Consider the following 18258-nt stretch of genomic DNA (forward strand, 5'->3'; position numbering starts at 1 on the left):
CTGGTAGGGCGGGGGTAGGTAGGCAGGGATCTGGATCTGGTTAGGGGAGGGGAAAGCCATAGTCCCAGATGTCTTTTCCCCAGGTTCCTGGAGGAGGAGAGACAGTACAAGAGAGGAGGGACTGGGCAGGGGTCCCACCTCTACGCATCCCGTCCTGGGTTTGACCCGCTTCCACGGTCTCTAGTCTCCCATCTCGCCCACTCCAGACTCCTACCATGAGCTCCCCTTCCAGCTCTGGCATCTATGTGAGCCGCGGGGTGGCCCTCCTGCTGGCCGGGCTGACGGTCGCGCTCCTGATGGTGCTGGTGGCTCTGGCTGCCCTGTATGGCAACTGCGCGCGCGTCCAGCCTTCAGAGCAGCATAGCCCCGGGGTGAAGGGCACCGCGTTATCCCTTCCTGGCGGGCAGGAGCAGGGGCCACCAACCCGGACACCAGAGACTGCACCTGAACCAGCGTTGGCCACCACCTCGCAAGACTGGCGCCCCCCGTCGGGGCCCTGGGACCATCTGCGCCTACCGCCCTGGCTTGTCCCGCTTCACTATGATCTGGAGCTGTGGCCCCGGCTACGGCCGGATGACCTGTCCACGCCGAGTTTGACCTTCACGGGTCGCGTGAACATCACTGTACGCTGCACAGTGGCCACTTCGAGATTACTGCTGCACAGCTTCTTTCTGAATTACAAGCAAGTGGAAGTGTGGGGTCCCCTGGCCCTGGACACTAGGAACGCCACTGTAGGCCGTGTGCCAGTGGACAATGTGTGGTTCCGGTTGGACATGCACTACATGGTGCTGGATCTGGGCCAGGTCTTGCATCCAGGTAGCAGATATGAGCTGAACCTCGGCTTCTCTGGCCAAGTGCTTCAGGACACCTCAGAGGGGCTCTTCCTGAACTTCTACACCGACCAGGGTGAGCACAGGTAAGGGCTTGTAGCCCAGTCCCGCATGCATCCCCCCCCAGCAGTGTTCATCTGTGTGATGCATCTTCTGCCCCAAAGAAAGACATTTTCTCCTCTCCTAGAGCCAAAGGCGAAGGCTTCCTTCTTTCCCCTCCTCTGAAACTCTGCTAGGAGGAAAGATGTTGAGATCCAGGTTCCTCCTCTTGTTACTTTTCAGCCCTACTTCTGCCCATCCAACTTGTCTGCTTTGAGGTTGTTTTCACCTCCCGAGTTTATCGTTTTTTTTTTCTTGTTTCGCTGGGCGGTGGTGGCGCACGCCTTTAATCCCAGCACTCGGGAGGCAGAGGCAGGTGGATCTTTGTGAGTTCGAGGCCAGCCTGGTCTACAGAGCGAGATCCAGGAAAAGGCGCAAAGCTACACAGGGAAACCCTGTCTCAAAAAACCAAAAAAAAAAAAAGAGCCTTTCTCTACTCAGAAAATTCCAGCTCACTAAACACATTCTTCTCTTCTTCAGGATTAGTACTTTGACCAACAACAACTGCTAATACTTAAGAACTCCCTAGAAACACAGCTGTTTGAACCCACGCCCCACCGAAGGGATAGAACCTGCCAGTGCTTCTGGCCTTAGAGCTGGAGAAGCTAGAAGCATCCTTCTTTGGTCTAAGATTCTCTGCACACAGAGAGCTGGGAGCTAAGCTCTGCTCTGCTTACTCCATCTAACCAGGATAGCTGTGGCTCCACAAACAGACAGCAGGGATGTTTGTTCCCAAAGACTATTCTGTTTGTTTGCTTGTTGTTGTTTTACTAAGGTTTCGTAAAAAAAAAAAAAAAAAAAAACAAGACAAAAAAAAAAACCCTTCAGAATAGCAATTCATTTATCTGCCCCACTGCTACCAGGGCCCTCCTCTCCTTTTTTGCTGGCAATCTGTGGCATCTGGCACATTCTGCCGAGCTTCGGAGCCTGGCACTTCTGGAATTCCTCTGCTGGGATTTGTGAGCCACATAACTGTCCATATGTTCTTCTTATGCTCGTTTGCGACAATGTCTCTGACAGGGGGCGTTGTCTCCACTCCTCAAGAATCTTCTCTCACGGTGCTCTGAGGTCACACTCCTGAAACCCTGCCAATGTTGTGAACACTGGATGATAACTTCCTCCATCAACCCATTGGAGGATCACTTGCAACACAACTTGGTGCACTTTGCCCATTACTAGAGAAAATGTTCTTAGATGGTGGGGGCGGGAACTATGCCGGAAGTACCACACTTTTCCCCACAAAGTTTCAGAGGTCTTAAATAAGTTTAATGAGTTGCCTCAGTGGATATGCGGTTTTAACTTTGAAAGGGAGATGTGTTTGGTTTTCCATTTTCAGTGCATTAATTCTTGAAAAACAACTTCAAATTGTCTCTTAAGAACGATGTGCGAAGCCGGGTGGGTGGTGGTGGTGCACGCCTTTAATCCCAGCACTTGGGAGGCAGAGCCAGGCGAATCTCTGTGAGTTCGAGGCCAGCCTGGGCTACCAAGTGAGTCCCAGGAAAGGCGTAAAGCTACACAGAGAAACCCTGTCTCGAAAAACCAAAAAAAAAAAAAAAAAAAAAAGGATGATGTGCGAACCAAGCTCTACTGGACTGAAAATGGCTTGACACAACTGTGCCTTAGTCCTGCAGAGGAAAGAGATGAAACTTGGGGCACACCTGGCAGAGGTTTCTACTGTCCACAAATCTTGGCTTGTGTCCAGGGACCTTCTCTGTCCTGTGGGGCTATGTCCGGACATGCTAACCTGGAAGACAAGAGTCCCTGCCCATTTTCCTATTATACCAGTCAAGGGGAGTCAGGTTTTCAGAACATCAAAGCCCAGAAAGAGTTCTAGAATTGGGGTTTCTGAAGAGCTATCACCAACAAGTTGTTCTTCTTCTGCTTCTAGACAAAAAAGATGCTTAAAGTCAGGGTCACAAAGAACCTGGACACAGCGATGGTTGGTGGCACACAGTGAACTGTGGGAGCTGACCAGGCCCTGGGAAATGAGCTGTGTTGACTGAGCGGGTCACTGCACCTCCCTGAGTCTGTTCCTCGATTCCTGGAATAGACACAATTAACAATCAGCTTTAGAACATTGTGACAATGAGAGGTGACAGGTGAGACCTGTCAATGACTGGCATATAACATGAGCTGTGGTACCTGCTAGAAGTGGGTCAGCTCAATCCTTTTTAGGGGTAGGTGCCTTGTGATCCAGACATGGAAACTGCCAAGTTCTGCGACATAGGAGTCTAAGATGGCTGCCGGGTAGGAGAGCACAAGCGCTGGAGAGCGGGGAATTTTCAGGGAGTAGGGGTGGAGTTTTAGTTTCACCAGAGGGTATAGATACTTATATAAGTTATTAAGTTGAGGACATTCTGTCCTGTTCCGATTTTTTTTTTTTTTTTTTTTTTTCGAGACAGGGTTTCTCTGTGTAGCTTTGCGCCTTTCCTGGAACTCACTTTGTAGACCAGGCTGGCCTCGAACTCACAGAGATCCGCCTGGCTCTGCCTCCCGAGTGCTGGGATTAAAGGCGTGCGCCACCACCGCCCGGCCTGTTCCGATTTTTGTGTGATAATTTTTTGTATGAATGGTTGTTGAATTTTTGAAATGCTTTTTCTACTTAATTTTTTGTGATCATATGATTTTTCTTCTTTAGCCTTTATCATATTATATTGGTTGATTTTGAATAGTGACCCAGCCGTAATGTCTTACCTTTTGTGTTAAGAGGTTACTGAACAGTGAAGTTGGTGAGTGCCTTTACTGTAGGGAGGAAGGCTTGGAGCCTTGATTATTGTGAAGGAATGGCCCACACATCACACCGGTCCAGAAAATCCAGTCACATCAATCTGGTCAGTATGAGAACTCTTCTCTTGTGGAAAATTCTCCTCTTTCTTTTCCTTTTTCACCATGACATCTGGGAGCAGAAAGATGCAGCTTAGATTTCTTATCCTAGGACTGGTAAGTCCTTGAAAAGAAGTTTGGGTTTGGGGTTGACTTTTCCCCGGAACAAGATTGATTTACACAGTAACAACGAAGATCCTCTAATTGATGAGCTTGCACTTTTTTCCCTGTGTCTCGAGTGAAAATATAGATTCAATTGGTTTCAGACAGTTTGTTTTACAACTCTGAGTTCTGAAAAGTAAATTTTGGTGACAGCCTACCAGCATCTCACCACCCAGCACAAACGACTGAGTTACAGCATTCTGTTTCATCATAGCTTCTAAACAGTTATTGAGAACTCCATAAAACAATCGTGCTCCCAACTCTGCCTTGTACACGTGCTGCTGACCTTCGGAACCCATCACAGAGGACCTCTATTATGTCCCCATATGCAAGGACATTGGTTCAGTTAGCGATGGTTGCTTCATCATAAAAAGTCTGTTTTTTGTTTGTTTGTTTTTGTTTGGTATGTACTACACGAGTCAACCAAACATTCTAACCTACAGAATAGGTACAACTTGACTCTGGCCATTTAAAGAAGTAAAACCCTTTATGACGTAAGTTTCTGCAGGTTAAGTTAGTTCCTCTTGTAGAACAACACTGGGAATCTGTTTCTGCTCCTTGAAGATGACATTGCTCCACCCTCTAAACCCTTATTTGTATCACTAACCCCTCCTGTAGATCAGCAGAAGCCCCTGAAGTAACTTCAGTAGGGGGATACTGTGACAATATTTGTTACGACAGTCTTTGTAGCTACGTCTGCACTGACCGTTTGCAAGACCCGTGTAAGGCAAGGATGGATGCCAAAAGGTCGTGTCTAACTGTGAAATATACATATATTTCTAGTTTTGTTTTGAGACAGGCTCTTGCTGTCCAATCCAGGCTGGCCTTCAAATCACTACCCTCCCGCATCACCTTTCCAAGCGCTGGGATTATAGGCACGCACCGAGGAAAATAGTGTTTAAAACAATACCAACTGCTTGTGGTCACCTCCTTCTGTTGTAGCATAAACAACAGAAATGTCCGCTTCGCTTTTAATCCCATCACTCAGGAGGCAAAGGCAGGTGTATCTCTGTAAGCTAGAGGCTAGCCTGGTCTACAAAGCAAGTTCCAGGATAGCCAGAGTTGTTACACAGAGAAACTGTGTTTTGAGAAACAAACACACAAACAAACATGTCAGCACCTTCTTGAACTGCCCACAGCAGTGTCTGAAAGCCTGTCCAGGGCAGGGTACATTCTACACCAGCCTTCTCTAGTTCTTCCTACCCCAGCTTTACAATGCCTGATGTTTCCACAATGTATCTTTTACTGTCCTTTTACTTTTAACCTACATATCGTAATATTAAAAACAAGTTTCCATTTGTTCTCAAACACACTTATAGTTGCATTATTTCCAGTGTGTGGCTGTTATAAAGAAATCTTCCAGAAATATCCACATACAAATCTTTATGTAAGTTCACTTCTTCTGAGTAAATACTATATTAAGTGTAGAATGGCTGGATTACATGGTAGGCGGATGTTTGAAGAATCTAAGAAGTTATTATCCAAGGCATTTGAACACTTGCCATTTTCATTAATAGTATCCAAGAATTCTAGTGTTCCATATCTTTGTCAACACTTGGCATTGGCAGGCCTTTCTCTCTTAACCGTTCAAATAGGGGTGCTGGCTTTTTACTGTATTTATCTCACTCAGATAGACCCTGGAGTTACCTTATGGTCCCTTTGGACTTTTTGAGCCTTGTTTTTAAGCTGGCTGAGGTCAACTCTAAAGCTTTTTTTACACTAGGGCCTCTTTAGTTCACTGCCCAGACACTATCTTCCTAAGTGTTCCATTTATTTAAGCCTTCTTCAATTATCTTTCAGAGCTAGGTGTGATGGTACATCCTTTAATTCCAGCACTCGGGAGGCAGAGGCAGGCAGATCTCTGTGGTTTTGAGGCCAGCCAGGGCTACATAATAAGACCCTGTCCCAAAAAAATTAATTGCCTTTAGAAATGTTTTATTCATAAACATTCTTTACTATACTTAGTCCCAATTATTTCATATTTTTAGAATATGGAAACAGAATTATCAATTCTGGTGTCACTTAACTTGTTTTAAGTTCCCAGAGAACGAGAGTCATATCTGCAAATTAAGATGTCTGGCTTTTGCTAGTTCTTTTGTACTTTAAAGCTGTTTAAAGTTCTAAAAAATTACATTTATCTACTCCATGCATGCGTTTGTGTGTATGATGCTCAGGAGACAACTTTTGGGAGTTGGCTTTCTCCTTCCACGTATGGGTCCTGGGGACCAAACGAACATCATTTGGCTTGGCAGCCGGTGTCTTAACCTACAGAGCCACCTCCCTGGCCCCCACTTTTTAATTTAATTAGAACAAACACACAACCAGACTCTTGAATTCTTAGGAATAGTATTGATTCAGATCGTGGTATTCACCTGATAAAAGGTAAGAAGTAGCTGGGAGGAAATTAGAGAGAGGAAATGAGAAAGCTCCAGGGAAGGAAGTACAGAGGAGTCACAGAAAATTCCGATCTTTATTGAGAACAAATAAAGGAGACAGTAGCATGGTCAGAATCAGGCAGCGGGAACAGGGTTTCGAAGACTTCCTTGAAACTGCTTTTTTACACTAAGAAATCTGACACAGTATGACACACCCTCAAAATAGAAAACCGAGCAATGCTGGGAAAGAATTTGCATGTCCCAAAACAAGGTCAGCGGCCTGTAATGCCAGGCACATGGTGTTAATGTGGAGGGAAGAGGTAATTTCATTGCTCGGGTGTTGAACTCATATTTTGTGTGACAAATGGTTTCTCTGGGAGGTGATTTTGCTAGCCCTCCCATATCTTTTGAAAAGAAATGTGACTAGTATATCATGAACACATACCTCTATGCAGTAAAAACAGCTTTGATTTCTCCACTGTTCTTTACAGTCTAACGTGTGGAGTTATGTTTCTAACTTTTCCCCTCATGAAGCTCATATAGTTCTGTGTTTATTCTTTTTTTAAATTATTTATTCTTTTCTCATATATTTCATCCTGACTGCAGTCCCCCCCCCCCCCAACCTCCTTTCTCCTCTATATCCACTCTCACTCCATTTCCCTTCAGAAAAGAGCAGTTGTCCCAGGGATATCAACCAAATATGGCATGACAAGTTACAATAAATCTAGGCACAAACCCTCATATCAAGGCTGGATAAGGCAACCTCGTAGGAGGAAGAGGGTCCCAAGGGTAAGCAGAGTCATAGACACCCCCACTTTCACTATTAGGAGTCCCACAAGAACACCAAGCTACACAACCATAATGTATATGCAGAGGACCTAGCTCAGACCCATACAGGTTCCGTGATTGTCACTTCAGTCTCTGTGAGCCCCTGTGAGCCTGAGTTAGTCGATTCTCTGGGCCCTGTCCTTGTGGTATCCTCCACCCCTCTGGCTCCAAGTGGCAGATGATTGACAATCACTAAGTCATAAATATAGTGAGAGGCAAAACCAAGAAAACCTTACTACAATAATAAACATATTTGCTCTTGATGCTCCCCTCTGACCCTGCATCCTTCCTCCCAGCTCCAGGACCTGATTCGTGGTTGATGCCTGCAGTAGGGCAGGTGCAATTATCATCTCTTGATTTTACGCTTCCATTCCTCCTTGCCCATCTCAATAGCTGCTGGTCCAACATCACAGGGCTCTGGTGAGACAGGCACCGGAAGAAGAGGTCACATAGTATGTGCTGTGGATATCTCTCTGTATGCTGTGAATGTGTTGCTCTGATTGGTTAATATATATAAAGTGCTGATTGGCCAATATCCAGGCAGGAAGTATAGGCGGGACAAGCAGAGAAGAGAATTCTGGGAAGAGTGAGGAGTCGTTAGGCAGACTTTAAGTGTAAGAGCTAGTCAGTGGTTGGCCTGAGCTAATGGCTGAGCAGTTTTAATTAATATAAGCCTCTGTGTGTTTACTTGGGTCCAAGCAGCTGCAGGGCTGCAGGAGCTGGGCAGGACCAGGAAAACTTCAGCTACAAGTATGTACATCTTACTGGAACTAGTCTACTTGTTATTCACTCACTCTAGCCTAACAGATGGCTCATTTTCCTAGCACATGTGTCTCCTTTGACACTTCCTAGCTTTCTTGTCATTTGTCTTTCTCCTATCCATCCCTTGGCTCAGCCTAGGCTACCTGATTGCTCTGCTTGAGAGATCACTTCACTGGTTCCTCGATCCAGGAATTGAGTAATGTGTCTTTAAGCTGTTTCATCCTTTTCCAGGTGGCTCTACTGGGCAGGATCCAAGGAAGTACCTTTTATGGTTCACAGTGTCTTGGGCTCCAAAGTTCTACTAAGGGTACTCATCCTTCCCTTGCCTAGGATTGCCATGGATCTGGAGGCAGCTACATTCTTCTGGCTCTGCCTCCAAAGCAGGCAGCTGTGCAGTCGCCTCTTAGGTCCCCAGTGGGTAGGAGCAGAGCCCAGGCTCTGGGTCAGTTTCAGTTACATTCGGGGTAAATGAGCATCAGCCTTTTGTCTTTCAGCTTTAAGGAATATTCATGCTGCTTTCTGAGACTCTCTTCTCCCCTAGCCCAAGGGTAGAGCTAGGTGCCTCCTTCCAGCTCCCTAACAGCAAGTGAGGCTTGGTTAATAAAAAAACAAAACACCTACTGCCTGCTAAGACTTCTATTCTCTGTCTTGTCTTCACTCCCTGGCTCTCCTGAGCCCTCTTACATCTGAGCTGCCCAGAGAAGAGCCTTCTGAATCCCAAGGCCATTTGCTTTGAAGAACTTCCTAACCTAATTTGGCATCTTTCTTTGGAATTTTGCAACTGTTATATTTTGTTGCCTGGTAAAAGCTATAGTTTTCAGATCCTCTTACAACAAGTAATAAACAAACATGATTCATGGGACAATCCTTGAACCACAGTCCAGTGGTTGAACATCTGGCTCTACTAAACGTTTTGATTTCTGGGTGTGTGTTGTATGAAAATATTTAAGGAGTGGAGTATCATAACTCTTGAAGAATTTTACTTAATCTCTGACCAGCTCTGTTATTTAGCACTTATTAAAGGAGATGTAGACATATATGGAGTTTATAAAATAATTTGGAATGAAATGATTTAGAGTGCGTGTAATTGATACCTTTTCAATGGAAATAGACTTACTCCCCATTGCATGATGTAGGTCTTGGCCATGAAGATCCCTTCTAGTTCCAGAGAGTGGTGAGGCCATGATTCTAGAACAAGACAAGAGGATGGTGGGAAAGACATTCTACAGTACTGAACCACTAGGAGGCAAATTCCCTTATAGCAATTCCTTCACCAGCTGACCGCTCTGAACAGAGACATAACGGACACCATAATAGCATGTTCCAGTGAAACTTGAAGGAAAGAGAGAATGGTAGATCATCCTGTCTTCAGAAGGCTAGTCAGCTTCTCTCTCTACAGGCAGAGTGAGAAGGCAAAGACACTCACTGTGAGATTCCCAGATGTGGCATAGCAATATCATGTGGCTGCTGCCTGCCTCTGGCCTTTGCAGCCAAGCTAAAGAGCCAAAAGGGCTGAGGGTTGTAGTGACTTTTCCCCCCGGTAGGGAAATAGTTACAGAAAACACAGGACAAGACCTTTTCTTTCACTTCTCAGGAGACTTGAATCATCGACTTGGAAGCGTTTACTGTGTTTGGTTTGCTAAAGTGGTGATGTTCTTCCTGTTGCCCATCTTGCAGCCAACTTGAGATTCATAAATTTTGTGAAGTTATGTCAGAGGGAGGAGGTGCTGTCAAACTTCTCTTTCTGTGGTTTGTGTTCAGCATTTGGCTCCCTGGGTAACTGAAGATGTTCTCTGTAGTGAGATGCGCCTTTTCACTTTATAGCATGCTCTTTGGTACTACTATGTCACCATATGTTCAGAGTGTTCTGCAGTTTCAGGGGGTATGGACTTCCTAAGCAGCATGGATGAATCCTTGAGGGGTTGCCTCCTACCAACTCCAGGTGACTTGATCAGGGCCCCCTCATAGGCTTTGTCTACATTTTACTAGGTGTGTTTAGCCCTCTTTTTTACCCCCTCACTCAGAATCATGGCTTTAGAGATCTCAGTGGCCATTCAGACCGTGCTCCATCCACACATGCTACAGAAAAAGGTGTCTAAAGACATTAAACACCTTTCTTAAAGTTACATGACTTTAATTTTTTTTAAAAAAATTCTGCTCATCTTAGTGGAGAACTCAGGTGACTGAAAACGAACGTGCAATGTTGGTTTATTGTGTCTCCTCTCAGACACAGCGACCCCAGTCATAAGACAGGCCATTTTGACTGTAATGCACACTGCATATATATATATATATATATATATATATATATATATATATATACATACATACATACATACATATATGTATATGTATATCACTAATATATTGTATATATTAGTAAAGCTGCCTATACTTTATAGCAGCCCCCATGCTGAACAAATGCTTATTCAACTGCTGCGAAGACGTGTTCTATTGTAAATGACCATAAATAAAATGAAAAAAAAAAAAAACTAGCTGCTGGTAGTTTGTAATTGGGGAAAGATGATTTTGTATTCATTTGTGGTCAGGTATAATTTTGGCAACTTTGGAACTGAATTTACCACTAATGATGATCAACCCACCTGTTAACTCACCTATTAACGTGTTGCCTGTTGATGATGATCAACCCACCTGTCAACTTAGGACTCCTGGGTCTCTTCTAAGCTTCGTTAGGATTGCACGTGGCTGGTCAGGTTGGAAGCGGTAGGGCTCACAGGTGATTTGTCATTTAGGTGTTCACTAATAACACATGAAAGACTGTGTGTGTGCTCAAGTAGCAACACAGAGAAGAGTGTCACGTTTTCCACACGGAGAACGGAAGCTCAGACTGTGACTTTCCCAGAATGGCTCGGTTGGTAGCCGAATAACCAGGTCTTGTAGCCAAATTGGCTACTGTGGGACCACAGGCTTCCTTCCAGCCTGCACAAGCGAGGCGATAATAGAATGAGGGAAATGAGCAAAGCAGGCTGGTGGCAAATTACAGCTTTGTCACAGCAAAGTTTGGACACCTCCGACGGGCCGTCTGAGAGACGGCTCCTTCTTATTTTTCGTGAGAGGTTTCTGAATGTCTCAACTACTTGAGTGTCCCTCCTAGAGACGAGCGATTTTTTTTTTTTAAATGTAGGCAAAGAGGCCCTTTCGCAGTGTAAGGGATTTGCAGAGGTGAAAAACGGATGTGACAGGTCCTCTCAAGATGTTTGTGTTGGTTTTGACTTTATTTATCCATGAATTGGGCCTGAAGCAAGAGTCAACAGATGACGGCAGGTAAGCCCAGGACCTCAGTGGAAAGGGAAGTTCACACTCGCTATTGTCCTCTGCAGCCAGGTTCCCAGGTCACCTCCTCTTGGCAAATGGAATAACAAGATTAAGGAGAAAGCTGTTGGCTGAGAGTCATGCTCTTCAGGACACTCAGGCAGGATGTGCTGGGGCTGGGCGTGGGGACCCGATGTCATGGGGTTTGTTCCTAAGCTTTCGCTATAAATCTCCAGCACATCGTGGCAGTGTGTTAGTCTGTGTATTTTTCCACGGAAGCAGGAGAAGCCACAGCAGGGATGTGGTGAATCTATCCGTAACTGAAGGACATCATGTTCAGTTGGCATGTACCCATCTGGTTTACCCCCTAGAGGGGTCCAAAATAGAACTGTAAGTTTTCAATTAGAAAGAAGAGGGAACATTTGAGAAAGAGGGGGAAAAAAGAAAAAAAAAAAACATAGACATTCTTCAGACTGGCGCGCCCTTTGGTGTCGGTGAAAGCAGCAGACGATTCTCAAAGAAGCCATCCTCGTTTCCCAAAGACTGGCGTTCTGACATTCCGTGTTTATGTTTGTTCCTGTTTGGCTTATAAACGGTTTAAAGGTTTATGATGCAATGAGACAAAAATTATTTTGTGGTTGAAAGTTAAAGAGACCTTTTTCATTTTAGGTCTTACATGAACCCTAAGATGCTGTAGGAATTGCAGTGTGTGTGTGTGTGTGTGTGTGTGTGTGTGTGTGTGTTTTAGAGAGGGCAGTGAGAAAGACAATACAGGGCAAGCTCTTTCACATACCAGGTTTAGTTATACCCCACCCCTCTTCTTTCTCTCTCTCTCTCTCTCTCTCTCTCTCTCTCTCTCTCTCTCTCTCTCTCTCTCTCTCTCTTCCTCTTTCTCTCTGTATTTGTTTCCATTGATCTAAGAAAAAAAATTACCCCAAATGTATTTCAGAGCCCTGATTGCATCCCAAATGGAACCAACATTTGCCAGGAACGTTTTCCCCTGTTTTGATGAGCCAGCTCTGAAGGCAACTTTTAATATTACAGTTATTCACCATCCTGGGTATGTGGCTCTTTCCAATATGCCACAGCTAGGTAAGTAATGCTTTTTGCCATTGTATAAACATGAAAATGTTAGCTCTTATGTCCGCTTCTTTAGGCAGTGTGTTAGTAGCCTTCGTCTGTTGTAACTGTGGAGAGCAGTCACATGAGACTAGTATCGGCCCTCACACTTAGAGAAGATAAATCCCTGTTCTTTCTGTATGGGGATCTGAGGACACAATACTGGCTCTACACACTGACAGTCTGCCTGCTTGTTAGTGCTTCAGCTATGGACGGGCCCTTACTGATAACAGTCGGATGCAGCTGGTCTCAGCTGATACAGAGATATATGTGTTTTATTCACCTTGGGGGACTTTCTTATCTTGACAAGATTGGTTTCTAACTTTTAAAGGTCTAGAGATATCAAATAAAAACGTAGATTTTTTTGTTCCCTTGGTAACTCTAACATTCAATTAACACTGGACCTACAGCATTTCTATGACTTTAATAAATGAAAGCTGAGAATGGGTAGCCTCTTTATGGTAACCTGAGCCACCGTAAACTGCCTCAGTCCCCCTGTTCCTGTATCCTACCCCATGTCAGATGTCCAGCCCTCAGCAACATTTGAGTTTGCAGTTTCAGCTTCAGGCTCCGGACTGCGGCTGCTGCTGAAGAGTCCTCTGAAACCCACTAAAGGTGGACTTGCCGTTTCTGATTCACTTTGGACTCAGGCAGCTCTAGAGCAAATGCTGTGCTAAACTAGGAAATGGAAGTAGGTGGAAAGAGAGGGTATTAGTTGGGGAGAAAACTTACACTGCCCATGGGTTTGACATTCAGTTAATCTCCCATCACTCAGGATGCTGATTCAGGCCTAAGATTCCATTATTGGGTCCTTCAGATGTACTTTTTATTCATTTAAAAATCATCATAACAATTGTATAGATTTGTGGGATAAAGTGTGATGATTTTATACATAGATGTAGAAGGTAACGATAATAGCAAAGTAGTTATCATTATAATAGAAAATACTATAAAATAGTTCTGGGGACTTGAAACAACTTGGTCAGTAAATGCTTGCCACACCAGCAGTGGGATCTAAGTTGGATCTCTGGTGCCCATGTGAAAAGCCAGGCATGGTGGAGTACAGCTGTAATCTCAGGATTGGGGAGACAGAGGCAGGGGGTTCCCTGGGGTCTTGCTGGCCAGCCAGTCTAGCTGAACTGGGGAGCTCCAGGTTTAGAGTCCCTATCTCAAAAGACAAGATGGAGAACAACGGAGCAAGATGTTCAGTGCTGACCTCTGTCAACACGTACACACACACACATACACACACACACACACACGCTCAACATGTACACACATGAATACGTTTGAACAGCATACTAATTTTGTGTATTTTTGAGTTATAGTGTGATATTTCAGGGTAATTAACTTTTTTTTTTTTTAATCTCCTTATTGCTAACTTTGTGTTTGGATCCTGGATGACAATGGTTTGTAGCAATCTGATCTAGTGTTGATGCCTTAGATAGAGGAACCCACTCTCCTAGACCTTAGGGAGTACGTAGGAAGGAGTGACTGGTGGGCAACCGTCTTGACAAATTGTTTCGAGGTTGCACGTTATCTAGGTTTATAGTGATTTGGACTAAAATATTCCTTCAGGTCAGTCTGAAAGAATCGATGTGAATGGGAGCAGATGGACGGTCACCACCTTCCATACCACACCCCGCATGCCAACGTACCTGGTCGCACTTGCTATATGTGATTTCGACCATGTCAGCAGAACTGAGAGAGGCAAGGAGGTGAGTAGGGAAGAGCCTGCAGATAGGGAGCAATGTGCTGGCTGCATGTTGTTCACCTACTGTACCTGTATAACCCACTGTCGCTTCCTCTTCCCCCTGCCAAGTCCCACGGAAATGTAGCTTTGCAGAATGTGATGTAACCATCTGGATGTGGTAGCATGCACTTGTAATCCCAGCACCTAAGAGGTCACGGATCATGGGTTTGAGGCCATCCTGGGCTACATAGTGAGATCCTGTTTCTGCACATTAAGCCCAGCCCTCAAGGCAGGTTCTAGGCACCCACTTCCTGTTTCTGCTTTCCGAGAGGGCAAGAGACTACAGACCATGGCTGAACTAGCCCTGGGAGATACGTTGCTTACTGGATCAGATTCAAAGTGTTTAGCAACCAGGATGGTCCCAGTCCTGAACAATAAAAGCAGACACTAGCCAGCAGCACCTGTAAATCACTGAAGAGGCATGTGCAGGCTGACATTCCCATTAAGGGGCTAGGCCCTGTTGGTGTCCCACAGCTCTGGGTGTACAAGACTCTTGCAGAGTCATATAAAGGGAGATGAGCAGGCTTTGTCCTGAAATTCTTAGCTTTCATTTAGTGTATTCTCATAACAGCATAAGATTTTCAGAAAGTATCATGGTTGTTGTACAGTGTTTTCCACACTTGCTTATTCCCTACTATGGAATACAGAGTTGACTAAGGCCAGTGTCGAATGCCCAGTTCCTTCTGATTTTCTTGGCTTCATGGGGTGAGAAAGGTCAAGCTGTGCAGCTAAGCTGAGCATCCCTGGAGCTGACCTGAGATCTTCCAGGCTCCTTCTATTGACATATGGAGACAGGAAGACTGGTGGTGAGCCAAACTCATCACTACTCCAGTCCTCCCAGCCTAATGAGTCACTCTCACAGTGTTGGATGCAAGCAGCAGCTTATCATCTTCCTGAGCGGCTGGCTCCCAGCCCTGTTCCTCTTGCTGAATAATTACCAGGAGGTCCTCGACATTCACGGATATAACACTGGCCTAGTCAGAAATCGTGGCATAGATCAGTGAATCTGCATAGGCATGGTTTAGAAGCATGGTTTGAGCCTGGCAAGAAGTAGCAGACCTCTCATATCTCATAGCTAATGAGAGACCCAGGGGTGGTCCCTCACACCCACACCCAACAGCTTGCGGTCAGTCCTCTTCTCAATCAGCAATTCTTGCCAAAGGATAAAATCAGTTTCTTCCCCAAAGATCGCTCTACTACAAAGAATGCCAGCTGCCGTAGAAACAAAAAGGAACAAGAGAAAGTTAACGCTCTTGGCCAGAGAGGGAGACTTGGGTTGAGCTTATCAGCGGGATGCTTGCTGTGCTTGGCCATGGCTGAGCACTACAAAGTGAGTCAATTTACTGTGTGTTCAATGAGGTAAACCAAATGCAAGCCTGGAATAGTGTTCAGCTTATCTCAGAATTCCGCATTCAGTAAGAGAGGGTGGTTATGTAAAGCATGAGGATAAACAGAGAACACGCTGTAGGGGTGGAAATGGCTAACCTGGTAGACTTGGGCAGCATGGGTATTTGTAAAACAATACTCTCTGATGTCTAGATCTGCCATGTCCAGTGAGGGCTGTCAGAACTCACAGGTGGGGCGGGTGTGATTTTGAAGGAACTCCACAGCTACATCTACAATGGCCCTTACCGGCCTGGGTTTCTTGCTTCCTCCTAAGGGCTACACACCCTCCCGGTCCAATATGAAATTCCCATCATTTGTCTTGCGTTGGGTGTGCAGAATGGTCATTTGTGGGAGGGATTCATAAACTGAAAATGAATGAGCAAGTATTCCTTGATGATGCTGTTACTTTACAAAAGACTTCAGCTAAAACACAGGCTTTATCTGCTATCTCCATCTGCAGAATGGTTTTTCCGAGGCTAGTGGGCTTCCCAACTTTGGTCTCAGAAGTCATAAATTTAGTGGAAAAGCAGCCCCAAGGCCTGAAGGCATCTTTCTAGACTAGATGAGGCTTCTGTAGCACAGAGGAGGAAGACATCTGTGAGGGAGTCCAGGCTGGAGTCTCAAAACAGGTGGTTGCATTTGGTGAACAAGGAACATTCCCAAACTCTCACATAATTACAAAAACTCACATAATTCAAGACAAACTTTCCAGAGAAATAAAAGCATAGAGAGATGAATCTGTTCCTGGAAAGCATGTGCCTGTGTTATGCTGTTTTTCATTTTTCTTAGCCTTTTTGGATAAGGTTCTGCAGAGAGAATTTTTTTTCTTTTTTAAAGTTAACAGAACTCACGTAAGGACACATTTTGTAGTTCCTATACCTCTAACTTTAGTCCTAAAAACTTTCATTTTCATATGTCGTCATTGGCATCAGCACTGACAATTCCCAATTCTGTTAAAAATTACTTACAGAGAAAAGCGTTGTAGAGCGTAAGGTGATTCTGCATGACTATAGCCCTGCAGGTTGAGACAAAAGCCACACGGATTCATTCTCAGGTACCAAACAACAGCGTGTTTATATGAACAGAGTATTAAATGGCAGAGGTGCCTTTTACCAGCAAACACGGAAACATGATTACAAAAGAGTGGAGCCTATAACTTGCTAGCTTCAACGGGTTTAAAATCAGAAGACTTCTCAAGAGCTTTTTAAAATACGGGGACTTAGTCTGATTTTCAATTTTGAAAATGCAATAGGACTAATAATTCTTTCATTATTAAACCATTCTAATTTTGCAAGATTCAAATTTGGTTTTACAATATGTCATCACTCTTAACAGCACAATTCTGTTTTGGATCATTGGAATGATTTGAGAAGGGAAGGAAGGATTTGAGGTATTCTTTTGCATGGAATCTACAAGGATTATTCTGCAATTACAGAATTAACACATTTTTTAAAGATTTATTTTTATTATCTTTTATTATTTAAGTTCTTTTCATACAATATATTTTGACTATATTTTTTCTCCTCTCCCAACTCTTTCTAAATCCTCCCCACCTCCCTATCTACCCAAACTTCATGTTCCTTCTCTCTCTCTCAAACCAACCAACCAACCATGGAAACAAAACAAAACAAAACCCAAAGAGGCAAAAAACCCTACCAAACCACAAGAAAAGAAAAGCACACATAAAAACGTGGAATCCCATTTGTATTGGTCACCTATTCTTGAGCATGAGACCTGCCCTAGAGTGTGATTGATATTCCTACTCTCACTGTTGTGAAAACTGTCTTTCCCTCTCCCTGCAGGTATCAGTTGAAATTAGCTTCTTGTTTAGGGGTGGGACTTTGTGCTGGGAGTTTGTCTGGCTTGAACCTGTGCAGGTTTGTGTGACTGTCACAGTTTTCTGTGAGTGCATGGATGCCCCCTGCCCCCATTTCCACATAGAGCCCTAAGCCTTCCATAGAGGAGTGTGATGTAGACATCCCACTCAAGGTTGATTACTCTAAGTCTCTCACTATCTGCATGTTATCCAGTTGTCTGTCTCTGTGATAATTACCATCTACTGTAGAAAGAAGCTTCTCTCATAAGAGTTCAGTGATACATTGATCTATGGGCATAGCAATATGTGTTAGCAGTTGTTTTAGTACTATGGTCCTTCAGCAGAATAATAGTAGGAGGTTTTCCCATAGGGTCCATGACTGATCTAGTCCCAGGTTCCATCAACAATGACAGGTATGGGCTCCTGACATGGAGCAGACCTTAAAGCCAACCAAAAGGTGGTTGGTTACTTCCATAACATTTGTACCACTGTTGCGTTATTGTAGCTTACTGGGTTCATAACTGGGTGAGATTGATGACTACTTTTCTCCTCTGATAGTCTAGTCTGTACAGTAACTTCCAGAACTGTGAACATTAGTCAATAGGGGTGAAACTTCTAGTTGGGCATTAGCTCGAGTTCTTTATGTTCAATGACATAAGCATGCATTGTCCTGAGCAGTAAAGGCTTACTGTCAGGTTGTGGAGGGTAACCAATACAATTGGCAACAGCATGTAATGTTTGAGGGTGATCTATGGGACCCCCTTGACTAACAACTCAAAGAGGTGTAGCTGATTCCTGGAGGTCTTTCAAAAGGCCTTTACTGAGTTGTCTCTCCACATATCTCTCTTTTGCCCTGTTCTCCCGGTACCCTTTCCATTTACTCCCCCTATTCTAGTTTCTTCTTTATCTGTTTGTAACACTGTATTCTATTTCCCCTTCTTTGGAGGATCCCCTCCACTCCCTGGTCACTTACTAGCTACCTAATCTCTGTGAATATTCTGAATAAAACACACATCTGAATTTTAAAAGCTA

The 18258-nt window shown here is 44.4% G+C and overlaps 1 protein-coding gene across 1 annotated transcript in view; it reads left to right on the forward strand.

Moving 5' to 3' along the window:
- The first annotated feature begins 215 nt into the window (after positions 1 to 215).
- Lvrn (laeverin) overlaps positions 216 to 18258 on the forward strand; it is a 60798-nt gene continuing 42755 nt past the window's right edge. Inside the window, exons 1-3 of the mRNA XM_052741451.1 lie at positions 216 to 916; positions 12102 to 12244; positions 13850 to 13989. Coding sequence (XP_052597411.1) covers positions 216 to 916; positions 12102 to 12244; positions 13850 to 13989 — 984 coding nt within the window. The remainder of the gene's footprint in view (positions 917 to 12101; positions 12245 to 13849; positions 13990 to 18258) is intronic.

The sequence above is a fragment of the Peromyscus californicus genome, unplaced genomic scaffold, assembly GCF_007827085.1.
Source record: "Peromyscus californicus insignis strain IS unplaced genomic scaffold, ASM782708v3 Scaffold_17__1_contigs__length_78620276, whole genome shotgun sequence".
NCBI lineage: Eukaryota > Metazoa > Chordata > Mammalia > Rodentia > Cricetidae > Peromyscus > Peromyscus californicus.